Genomic DNA, 13427 nt, shown 5'->3' with positions numbered 1-13427 from the left:
TCCTTGAACCGAAAATTCTCATCAAGGATAACACCCAGTTATTTTTGAGTCGTAACGAACCGAATGAGGAGAGCAGCCATCTGAACCCGGATTCGTCGGGAAGCAGCCAATCGGCCCTTAAGCAAATCATTGTGGTTTGCTCTGGGCTGAAAATCATTTTATATTGGAGACTACAGCCGGGGTGTCTCACAATCATGAGCAGCTCCGGAACTCTACCTCATTACGCGAATTCCCTACAATCAGTAGCAGCATAAGCGACAACACAACACCACATGACAACATCAAACGCAACACAGAATCGAATTCTATAATCCAATGAAGGGGCCTCAGAACACTGCCCTGAGGACACCCTTTAGTTAAGGTTTTACAAACCTCCTAGCCGCCATCACGCTGGGTAGCAGTCAGACATCTAAAATAACTTGAGAGCACTTCTGATTCATTTCGTGTACATTTATGCTTCTGCGTCTGAAATAGGGCAGAGGGCCATCATAAGTTTTTAAATGCTCCGGCTATGTCCAGAAAAATCCATAATACTTATTTGCACCTTTAGTATGGTGTAAGAGCACCTTAGTGCTCTTACCCGGTCGGAAACCATACTGGTTGTCCATTAGCAAATAATCAGTGACCAATCTAACATTAATACGCAAATATACGACCTTCTCAAAAACTTTACCAAACACAGGCAAGAGCGTTAGTGGACAGTAAGAAGAAATAACAGTAGGATCTTTGTCGCCACATTTGAACAACAATACTAAGTCTCCACGCTTCCAACACGCCGGAACGTGGCCGGTGAAGAGCTACAAAATTCTAGTTAGAGGACCAAGAACTACTGGAAGCGCTCGGACAAGGAGCTCTACTTTGATACAATCATATCCGGGGGCCTTGTGCCGTGCCATACTTGGTCTCTTAAATATTGGCACTTAAATATTTCGCCGATGACTGTCTCCTATTAGTTCGTGATAATTCACGACGGCAGCTTGAACATCGAACGCAGGCGGATTTGTCCACGGCTGAGGGCTAGATGGATATGCAAAATTTCTGTGCCCACGATGAAGTAGTACATGTTTCTCAAGGGTGCAGACCAATTATTGTACAGTCGAAACATTCACTTTAAGTATAAAGGCTGTGTAATCAGCCGAGTTCATAAGTACCTAGGTGTTTTGTTTGATGAGAAGTGCTGTTTAGCAACCACATTAAGCAAGTAGCGGCGGACGACGTCTCAGTGATGCATAAACTTAAGAAGATTACTCCGAATGGCTCTGGGTTGTCGGGCCGTCAAATGTACATGGTGTACCGAAGTGTCTTTGAAAGCATGATCTGTTTCGCGGTGCCCGTTAGGGCGCATAGGTTGGTCATGAATAGAAATTTAAGGTTGATACTTAAGGTTTTTAAATTTAGGTTGGTCACTTCTTCAAAATTTAAGGATTGCCCAGCTGCAGAGGTTTAATTGGGTGCAATGGTATTTTTAAAACAACCTCTTACGAGGCTACCATCGTGTTGTGAAAGGCTCTCCCAGTCGATTTAGTGCTGAAAGTTCGGACAGCCATGTGGAAATTGCGAAGAGGCAGGGAGGCCGAAGTATTTGGAATGCGGTTTCGGGCATTTGGAATGCAGTACCGGAGCGGAACGGTGATCACAATGCACCGAATCTATATTTCGTTCAATTGGTTATCTCCCACCTGCGGAAGAGGCTACAGAATCTCACGATGGATACATAGCTGCTGCAATGGAACACCACGACTAAGAGAAGATCCTTGTATAAGTTTATACAGGATCTGGGGGGATGGTATGCCTCGATCTCGTTTTTAAGGGCAATGGGTATACGAGATCGAGGAATCTCGAATGGGACCCAAGTGCGTGCTCACCAATCATGTTAATTTAAACCAGTATCTGTTTCGTTTCCGCCTGGCAAACTTATGAGCTGTGCGTCTGTGGGGAAGTCTAGTAAAATGATCACCTGATGTTTGACTGCCCTGCTCATGGGGTGGCCCCAAGACCTGGCCTCCCTGGAACTTAGCGGTTATGGGGAAAATTAGCCAATCACAAACGCCGAGTGTCGGACCGTTTCGGATTTCCTTGGTGCAGTTGCTTTGTTCAACTGACATTAGTAGTTTACCTAAGGTTTAAAACTCTTGTTGCACTGCTGTGGGAAGCTAACCTAGAGATATATATGGCTGACCACCAGCGAATTAAGGCTCCTAGCGGTTTAGTGTGGTGACAAGTACTTGCTGGCATTCAGCGACCTAGGCATGGTAGCAAATTTCTATCTCGACGAAATGAATTTTAATTTATGGATGTCATATATATTTTTAGTAGTTAACGGGGTGCGCCCACCCATTTTAGACTATATATGACAAGTGAGCAGTTGGGACACATAAGCCAGTCTTGTATGGCACCGCACTTAGTCCACTCACGCTATTAGGTAAGCTATAGGAGCTATTTAGGACACTGGTCGCTAAACTGTTCAAGGCTCAGTAGTCGTTTGTGACACAGACATTTGGTCGTATGCTTTCGGATGATAGAATGGGGTGATAACAGGAAAAATGACAAGCAAATCAATCTAGCTCGGGGCCTTGTGCCCTGCCATACTGCAGACCACCTAATGCACCTCCGCCCCTGGTAAAGAGGAAATTGCTCCTCATGACCATCAAGCAGCTCATCCACTATTTCAAAAAGTATCAACCGATGATTGCTAGAATGACCACAGACCAGTCAAGGACCCTGCCAGGGATGTCCCTACCAATGGTGATTTCAATATTTGTACCTAAAAAGGCCCTTCGTCCATCAACCATACCAACATAAGTGGCCAACTGGTCTGCAACATTAAAGACCTCAAAATTATGCTGGGCGATGATATTATCAATTAACTCACTGCCATGATCAGTGATCCCACTGTACCAGAAAAGCGACTTCACATTAACATCGGTAACAAATATTTTTCATCTTACGCAAGTCATAAAAACTATCTTTAGGATTTATCAGCTGGTTTTGTTTTATTATAAATGATATTTAATACAATGAAACCATTTAGTGAAAAATTAAACCTAAATTTACCAGTTTACTGAGACAATAGAACAAGTTACTTGGTAAAGCAGTACAGTAGTTAAACTAGTAGAATTGCATTATATAACAAAATAGGTACACTACACTAAGATGTGACTAGTTACATATGTAGATAAATTTTAAATTCACACTGACAAAATGAATCTCCACAACAATCAGCTAGTATTTTGCATAAAATATTTTAATGCGAAGTTTAAATGAACTACTTTGATAAACTGGCATGTAGTTAACCATAAAAGTAGTGTTCTAGCTTTAAAATTAACATTAACTTTAAAAAACATTAAAAATGAAATATTTATTCTATTTAAAAATAGATATTACCCAAATCTCTACCACGTCCTTGAAGTAACCACTGGTCAGAAGCTGCTAAAACTCCGTGCTGGAGTAATACAGGAGCATATTTACTTTTGGTAGGCACTCTTGGAGTTATTCTTGTTAATTGTAGTATGTAACCATCTTCCGTAGTAACATGATATAATTGGGCAATGAAACCTCGTTTATTAATCAGAGACACCTGAAAAATATTATTTATTTTTTTATCACAAATAATCAATCATAATTTTAAACAGTTTTATATTTTATTTGTTTTTTTCCTTTTTAATCAAATTTTTATTTTAACTGAGCACAGTTTTAAGTTAATAAGAGCAGATATATAATATCATACTATACTTTCGATTTACTACACAATCAGCTGTTTGTAGATTAAAATTAACAGACACCAGTTTTGTTATAAAATTTACTTATCACAATTCATTAACAAATAAAGTCTCTTTTTTTTTAAGTATTATGTATGATTTTTTAACTTTTTTTATTTATTTATTTTTTAAATAAATGTATAGTGTGTGATTCAGTTATAAAATCAAGAAAATTTAGTTATAACATTAAAAAAAAAATTAGTAAAACTAACAGAGAAAGAATCATTTTCAAAAATTTTATACTTACAAGGTATATGATCAGGGACACATGCACAAAAACCAATTCATGTGTGAAGTTGCAAATTTTAAGTGTACAAAATGTTGCAACTAAAATAATAATTTGGCATGAAAACTAATTAACCTAATACCATTAGCTTAAACAGGAAGAAAATGCAGCAGAGAATAAAGATACCACAGGTTTTAAATAAAATATTGCAAGATAACAGGTTAGGTTCAATTTAGAATATCTCCTGACGGGGAGTCTCACTCTTTAAAATTTTGGGGGTTGGCATTCCCATGGTCCTAGGCTATGCAGCTTTTCTTCCCACTACACAATGAACTCCTGAACCTTTTAGACCATATACCTACATCACACGACAAACACTACACAAATTATAACATATAATTTTATACAGCAACACAATAACAACATACACTGTTTTTTCTTATACTTATAGTTGGTGGTTTTGCAATGCATTACGGAATGCAAGCCAAACTACCATGCTGATGGATGGATGGCCCAATGTAGTGAGTCTCAAATGATGTCGTTTGGGCACCAGGGTGAACCCTGGTATGCATCTTTAGCTCCAGTATATGCACACTCTGCTGTAGTGCTCCAGTCTCGTGGGAATTGAATGGCAATCCCAGTTAACAATCATTTAGTGGTTGATGGTTCACTTGTAAAAACCAACAAACCAGGGGATTTAAAGAGATTTTGGTCAAACTTATCAGCTGAAGATTTAACTAATGGTAAAGAAAGGAGTAACGATATAGAGAAGGTTATATTCTCTTCTGTATCAGATTCTTGGTGCTGAAGTACAATGAAGAAGGTAAATCCTTTATTAAGGTTTCTCTCCCTTCCTGTTAAATAAGAGCATCATAGCAGCTTGAGGGTGTCTGTGAAAAAGCTTAGGAAAGCTCTTGATAGAAGTTTATAATGAAGAGCAATCTAGAAAATTCCTAGCCCTTAAGAGAATAGGGAAGGACGGAGTGACAGTGAAGGCACATAAGATTAAGTCAAGAGTTCTAAGGTTCAAATCCTAGTAAAGGCAGTTACTTTTATACAGATTTGAATTCTAGATCATGGATACCAGTGTTCTTTGGTGATTGGGTTTCAATTAACCACGCATCTCAGGAATGGTCTTTCTTAAACTGTACTACACTTCATTTACATTCAAACATTTCATCCTCTGCAGTAATACCTTATGGTGGTTCAAGAGGCTAAATGGAAAAAGGAGAAAAGAAAACCTTATAGGATGCTCAATTTCAGCAAGGGAAATTGATTTGGCTGAGGTTGATTTGCCTGAAAGTACAGAAGAGTTACCAACGCAGTCGATCATGTCTGTGCAGAGGATTATAAGAAAGGAGAATGGTGTTGAACTTCCAACATCCTTGCTTGTTTTAATCTTTTCTACTCCTACTGTTCCCGATCGAATCAGTTATTTGTGTTAACTGGTAATCGAATTGGTTCGTGTGTAATACATCAAACTCCAGACGCTGCTTCCAATGTAACAGTTTTGGTCACAACAAAGATGGTTGCATGAAGGAACAAGTTTGTGCATTGCAACTTTACAGGACACGATGACATCACATGCGCTGAAGTAGAAAAATCTATAAATTGTAAAGGTCCACACTCAGCAAGGTTTCAAGAATGCCCCATTTATAAAGAATAAAAAGCTATTATGAAGATCTGTACTGAACAGAAAGTGTTCTTTCCTGCGGCTCATCAGGAACACAGAAAATCGCTTAGCATGAGAAAACCTGTACAACCTGGTGTTAGTTTTGTTCAGGCTCTCTCAAACAATATATAAAAAGAGAATGAATGCCATCTCACAAAACTAACCAAAATGATAGAAGCTTTATCAGATCAGGTGAAGCCATTCATGGCTGCAATTATAGCATTGAGTACTGGCAAGAAGATTACTTCTGCTAAAAAGAACAATAGTGGTTTACCTAAAACCATCTCTGTCAGTACACAGTGGTGTACCGACTGAAGTGGTAACAGAAACTGTATGTAGTAACACACAGTTCCTGCTGCACTGATTACACAGCGAACTACCAAGATGCCTGTGAAGGGATCTATTAAACATCATTGCCTGGTACGACATCTCCAGCCTTCGAAATCCCCACCACCATCTCGAGGTCTCTATGATGATATAGTGAAGTGCCCGAAGAAGCAAAGCCCTTCCTAAAGGTTATAAAATCAAAAAAGAAAAACCGGATAGTATTTGATAAGTAATCTGCAGGCAGAGTTTATAACAAAAAAAGAAAGTATCTTTTACAGGTACAAATATTATTCAGTGGAATATTTGTGGTCTCCGTTCTCGCTGTGAGGATACCGAAATCCCACTAAAGGAAGAAAATCCTCTAATACTGTTTATGTAGGAAACTCATCTCCACCCACAGGATGAACTGTCTTTTCATGATTACATCTGCGAGTGATGTGGCTATGTAGCTGAGGATAACGTACATGGTGCTGCTGTTTTCCTAAAGGAAATCGTATTGGCCACACGGATTCCGCTGTACACAAACATCCCTGCAGTCTCATAATTAATATATATGTATAAGAAAAAAAAGCAAAGCATTGGTGTCACAATTACCTTTTTTTTTATACCAGAAATTATGTTTAACATTATTAAAACAAAAATATAAATGCAGAAAGTTAAAAGGAAGTTTATTCTTTGAAACTAAAGCTAAATTTTATTCTATAAAAATGAGTATAAATTTTTATATTGTTACTACACTCGTATTGTAAACTTTCATTTAATTTTTTTTTTATGGATAACTTCTTTTACAACTTCTGCTAATTATTATTAGTTGGTTGATCCCTAAAAAATTAGTTTTGTCCAAAATTACTAAAGATATTCCATTATTTCTCAGACGGTCTCTATCTGTTATGTTGGGTTTTTTTACTAGTGTTATTTTCCAAAGTTGCTTTACATTTTTTTTTTGCTGGTATTTCAACCACTGTTCATACAGTATAATTACACACTCATATAATTTTGAACCAACTTTTTAAAATACCTCATACACTAGTGGTACTGCACAACCCTTGAAAAAAACGGAATTTAGTTAGGCATAGGTGGAATGTCCATTCCACCAAAATTTACTGTATAAATGATTGCATCACCAACTAACTCTACTTTTGAATGTCAGCCATTATTTCCAATTTGTCTCTCAGTGGCTATTCATCAACAAGTTCCCTATTTTCATTTTACTCCACTCTAAACCTAATGTTAGAGTCTGTGGTCTTTCTCGAACTACTGCTATCTAGCATCATGTCCAACTCTGTATAATATTAATTTTTTTTTTTTAACCTCCGGGACTACCATTAGGTATTGCTTCAGAGGATGAGATGAATGATTTGTAGTGTGTGTGAAAATGTCATGCCTGTCCGGGAAGGCCGAGACGCTACCACTCATGCCATGGAGGCCGAAAATTTTACTTAAACTTAAATTAATTTTTTAAGTTTTTCCTTGGATAGCTTATTTGAAAAATACAAAAAAAGTTTTAATATAAAAAATATGAGAATATGGATAAGAATATTTAATCTTTAATCTTATCTTTGACAGTAATCAGGCACTGATATCTATTGTAATTGGAAATAATTCTTATGATATCACTAATAGAGTAAGATTATTTTTGGACCTGACCAATTCCATTTTGAACTTAATTTTAATTTATTAGATTTTTTTTTAGCGATCAATTTTAAAATTCAGAAGAAATTATGCAAGATCTGCTACTTAAAAAATACTAGTATTATGTAATATATGTAAACACTGTAATGAAATAACTGACTGAATTATACACCAGTTTTCTATTAATTAGTTTAACTACTACTTGGAACAGGCTCTACACAAAAAAATGAAAAATATCTCATACAATAGATTTTAAGAGGAATACGATTATCCCACCCTAATTGAGGTACTCCATTCTTTTCCAGACCTGCTGCTACACTTAAACAGATTCTACTACCTATGCGATACTCCCTCTATGAATCATGAGATCTTGCCGCTGGTGAGGGGTCTTGAGTGCTCAGTGATACAGAGTAGCTGGACTGAAGGTGCAACCATATTGTAGAGGTATCTGTTGAGAGCCAGACTAAGGAAAGATTCCTGAAAGAGGGCAGCAGTACTTTCAGTAGTTATTGAGGGTATAGGTCAGGACGACTTAAACGGCCATATCAACGTCACTCAAGCGCAGCTGAAAGCAATGGAAAACTACAGCTGCTTTTTTCCCAAGAAAATGTAGCTCTCTGCAGTTTCATATAGCAATGTTGAAGGCGCCTTCCTTGGTAAAATATTTCGGAGGTAAACTAGTCCCTCGTCAGGATCTCCAGGTGGGGACTACTAAGGAAGAGGTCACCAGAAAATTAAAAAATAACATTCTACGAGTCGGAGCGTGGAATGTTAGATGTCTAAAAAAGGTTGGTAGGTTAGAAAATTTAAAGAGCGAAATGGATAAAATAAATGTAGATGTAGTAGGAATTAGCGAGATTAGCGGTGTAGAGTAGAACGACTTTTGGTCAGGTGATTTTAGAATAATTAACTCAGCTTCAAATAATGGGCAAGCAGGAGTAGGTTTCGTAATGAACAAGAAGATAGGAAAGAGAGTAGAGTATTTCAAAATGCATAGCGATAGAATCATTGTAATAAGAATAGAATCAAAAGCTAAACCGACAACAATTGTTAACATCTATATGCCTACAAGCGCCCATGATGATGATGAGGTAGTGTGTATACGAAGAAATTGACGAAGCAATTAAACACATAAAAGGGGATGAAAATTTAATAATAGTTGGAGATTGGAATGCAAGCATTGGAAAAGGCAAGGAAGGAAATATAGTGGGTGAATAGGGCTGGGCAAAAGGAATGAAAGAGGGGATCGACTTACAGAGTTTTGCATAAGTACTCGTATAATTTATTAATTGCCGACACCCAGTTTAAAAATCATAATAGAAGAATATGCACATGGTAAAATCCAGGTGATACTGCAAGATATCAGATAGATTATATCATGGTTAAGCAAAGATTTAGAAATCAATTCCTAGACTGCAAAGTTTACCGTGGAGCAGACATTGATAGATACCATAATTTAGTGGTAATGAAATGTAGACAGGGGTTTAAAAACCTGAAAAAAGGTGACAAATGAATCTGTGCAATTTTGGGAAGCTTTAGGGAAGAAGTAGTGGTAAAGAAGATTTTTGAGGAGGACATCGCAAGAGGTATGAGTAAAAAAGATAAGGTAGAAAATGTAGAAGAATGGGAAAATGTTAAAAAGGATATTTATTTAAATCAACAGAAGCGAACTTAGGTGGAATAAAGAGAACTGGTAGAAAACCTTGGATATTGCAGCTGATGGATGAACGTAGAAAATATAAGAATGCTAGTGATGAAGAAAGTAAAAGGAACTATCGACAATTAAGAAGTGCTATAAACAAGAATGCAAACTAGCGAAATAAGAGTGGATTAAAGAAAAGTGTTCAGAAGTGAAAAGAGAAATGATCATTAGTAAAATAAACGGAGCATACAGGAAAGTAAAGGAGAATTTTGTGGTACATAAATTAAAATCTAATAATGTGTTAAACAAAGATGGTACACCGATTTATAATATGAAAGGAAAGGTTGATAGGTGGGTGAAATATATTGAACAGTTATACGGAGGAAATGAATTAGAAAATGGTGTTTTGGGGAAGTCGAAGAGGATGAAAGGGGAGAAACAGTACTGAGATTTGAATTCAAGAGAAAATTAAAAGATTTGATTGGCAGAAAGGCTCCTGGAATCAGGAATAGATGGAATACCTACAGAATTACTGCGCAGTGCAGGTAAGGGAGCGATAGGTAGATTATACAAGCTGGTGTGTAACACTTACGAAAAAGGGGAAGTTGCATCAGAATTCAAAAAGTCTTATAGTCATGATACCAAAGAAAGCAGGAGCAGAAAAATATGAAGAATACACCCTAAACGAAAAAAATTAAACAGCATACTATCGATTATTTAGTAGTAGATCGATAATGTCGATATTTATAAAATAACCGATCTGTAGAAATATAATATTTGTAAATATTAGTTCTATATAATATATGTAAATTCTATGGATTCCTGTAGCGTAAAATACAATTAAGTGTTCAATATTGATGCGTACTCCAGCGCTGCAGAATGAGCGGCTGGGAATTTTTTTTTCTTCCTATTCCCCCGGGCTGGACATACAATCAAGTACAGCTCAGCCCAGGAGAGTGTCAAACTCTAAGGGAGCCTCCAAACCTACCGGCAGTATGTCCGACATGGCAGTTCAGTCCCCCGGTGTATCGTTTTTATTCGCCTGCTTCTAATATCCGAGAAGGGATGAACCGATCCCGACTACGTAGGGGTGACTACGATCCCTATGAAGTCTACGACCGGGTCACGATCTGTACGCTTCAGCGCCTCACGCCTCCTAACCACCGGGCCGGGAGAACTGGGCTTGACCAAGTCATCCCCGACCCGGCGGTTATGTCTGGGTCTTTTATTTTACCTTTCCCCATCCTAAGGGTGCTTGGAGTCCCCAGCCGATCATCGGAACCGGTACACCTCGGCATGCCGGCCTTCACGACCGGGGCTATCCGCCCTTCCCTAACACTAAAACCCCCATCGGCGACCCTCTGCGTCTGTAGAACGTATCAGCGTCGTAGCGAATAAATCGAAATTAATTTGAGGCCAAAACAAACGATATCAGACTGTCCGGATGAAGCCTCCTGTCAATACCTGCCTGCCTACGCAGAAGACTCCATTCATCGCACTCAGATCGTATGTTCTACCGTGTCCACCTTGCTACAATACATGTAGGGGGAGGAATCTCGCCTTCCAAACTCATGCAAGTAGTTCTCGAAAGTACCGTGCCCTGAGAGCATTTGGGTCGTGAAAAATTCATTTCACCGTGGCCCCTAGTGATCCACATATCTACGTCAGTTTTTAAACGTCTAGTCCTGATAGAGCCTCTATCCCTCGCCAATTTCACTTTCCAGGCCTCTCATAGCTGCCACTCTTCACGCCTTTACGTTCCTTCATGTCACGTCATCCGTTCCCTTACTTGTAGGTCAATCGGTGGTACCTTTCCTTTCTTTTTCCTGTTTAGCCTCCGGGAATCACCGTCAGGTATTACTTCAGAAGATGAATGAGGATGATATGTATGAGTGTAAATGAAGTGTAGTCTTGTACAATCTCAGTTGAACCGTTCCTGAGATGTGTGGTTAATTGAAACCCAACCACCAAAGAACACCGGTATCCACAATCTAGTATTCAAATCTGTATAAATATAACTGCCTTTACTAGGACTTGAATGCTGGAATTCTCAACTTCCAAATCAGCTGATTTGGGAAAACGCGTTCACCACTAGACCAACCCGACATATACAGGCTACGTCATATGATACACATAGGATTGTTCACATAGTTCCGAGGCTCCGGCCTGTGCTAACTGTAAAAGATTGCATAAGAATCATGAGCATCCAGTTGTTAGTAAGAAGTGTGCTGTTAGATAAGGGCCTTAGAGTTGTACTTTAATTCTTTATATGGTTAGGTTCGGGTGCTTATTACCATGGTGCTTATGTAGTCCAGGTTTAGTTAGGTGAGATTGTAGAGAGACGGGGCCTCGATGTTGTCCTTCTGCAGTACCCATATGAAAGTAAGGGTTATCTACCAGGCTTTCATAGCTGTGAAACGTTTGGTGTAGAGCATACCTGTATGTCTGCTATTCTGTGCAGGAAGTCGCTTTATAATGTCGTTATACGGCAGGTTTCTGACGCGCATCAGGTTGTGGTCAGACTTGCGATTCGCGGACAGAATCTTACAGTTGTTATTCATATTTCCAATACAGGGATCTCACTAAGGAACATTTAGCGAGATGAGTTAAGATTGTTAGTATTGTAGGTAATGGTCCAATCTTAATGGTACCGATGTTAAAGCGAAGTCGCTTTCTGGCACAGTAGGAACACTGGTCATGGCGGTGACTTAATTGAAAGTTTCATCGCGCTGCATAATTTTGAGGTCATTAATGTTGCAATTTACAGCGGTATAGTACAAATATTGACATCACTATTGTGGTAGGGACAAACCTGGCAGGATTCTTGTCTGGTCTGTGGTATTCGACTGTTCTAACTATCATTGATTGATACTTTTTGAAATAGCGGATGAGCTGCACGATGACAATGAAGGACAGTTTCCTGTTTACCAGCCGTATTTTCTGAATATGAAGGCAGGCTGGCCAAAATCCTCCTCTTTGTTGGAGTCCAGACTGGAGATTTTTTCGCGAGACTTTGACGGCCTGCCATTAGATGCCCTGGCAGAAAATTTCACCGTGCTATTACCCTACTAGGCGTTGGTAGCACCTTTAGGGAAATTAAAGAATTACTCGCAAGTTTCAAAGGAAAATAATACATTTTTTTAGAAAAAAAGAATAATAAATACACGTTGTATGCAAAGAGCTATGGGTCCTTAATTGATTCAAAAAGAAACTAATTTCAGAGGTATGTGACACTAGGGTGTACAGAGGAAGTGATATTAATAGTGATCATTACCTGGTTTTTTCTGAGATAGAGCTATTGATAATGTGGAGGGAAGATTGACAGTGAGGAGAGGTATACCAGATGAGATCTCTGATGTGTATTTGCTCTAGAAAGAAAGTATTCATTTTATGTATCAGTGAAGGGTGACATAACTGCTTGCAGAAATTCCAACAATGGATGATGTAGATGAAGAATGGAAAAATTTAAGGAATGCAGTGAGGGAGATAGCCTATGAAACAGTAGGGAAAATCAAAAAATATAGATGTAAGAAGGGTGTGAAGTTGTTGGACGATGAGATACAAGAGACAATAAAAGATAAAAGGAAAGCGTATAAAGCTATGATACAGAATCCTTCAGATAGCACCCAAGAACAGAATAGAATTAAAAGGAATTATGCTAAAATCATAGTGAGAAGAGCTCATCAGAAATCGTAGGACCGGTTTATATCTATGGTGGAGAAGGATGTACGTGGCAAACAAACAATTGGCTATAAATTTATGAAACATCTAAATAGCTCAGAGAAAGATAAAGTGACACTGAATATTGTAGGTAAGGAAGAATGGATAGAACATTACAAAGAATTGTGGTACAAGAGATCTATAATAAAAAAACTCAGAACCTACTGAAAAAAGATTTGATATTGATTTGATAGAAATTAAAGAATTGGAGAGTGCTTTGAAAACAAGAAAAAACAGAAAGGCAGTAGGAGTGGATGGTATTAACTCTGGAAGTGTGGAGGCATATTATTTAAGCTGTGCCTCTTACACTTACTTAATATGTGTTGGATGAGTTCAAAATCTCTAAGGAGTGGAAGATAGCCAAGGTGATATTCTTTTTTAAGAGAGAGGATAGAAGTTTGGTGAAGAATTACAGAGGGATAAGTTTGTTAAGCATCTGCTATAAGTTAT

At 38.2% G+C, this 13427-nt stretch overlaps 1 protein-coding gene across 1 annotated transcript in view; it reads right to left on the bottom strand.

Moving 5' to 3' along the window:
* The window catches only part of LOC142329523 (lipase 3-like), a 76535-nt gene that overhangs the window by 22344 nt on the left and 40764 nt on the right, over positions 1–13427 (bottom strand). The window contains exon 2 of the mRNA XM_075374197.1: positions 3385–3577. Within this exon, the coding sequence (XP_075230312.1) occupies positions 3385–3577 (193 nt within the window). The remainder of the gene's footprint in view (positions 1–3384; positions 3578–13427) is intronic.

Source organism: Lycorma delicatula, chromosome 8 (assembly GCF_047948215.1).
Source record: "Lycorma delicatula isolate Av1 chromosome 8, ASM4794821v1, whole genome shotgun sequence".
NCBI classification, from domain to species: Eukaryota; Metazoa; Arthropoda; class Insecta; order Hemiptera; family Fulgoridae; genus Lycorma; species Lycorma delicatula.
This window is presented reverse-complemented; position numbering and strand designations above follow the sequence as displayed.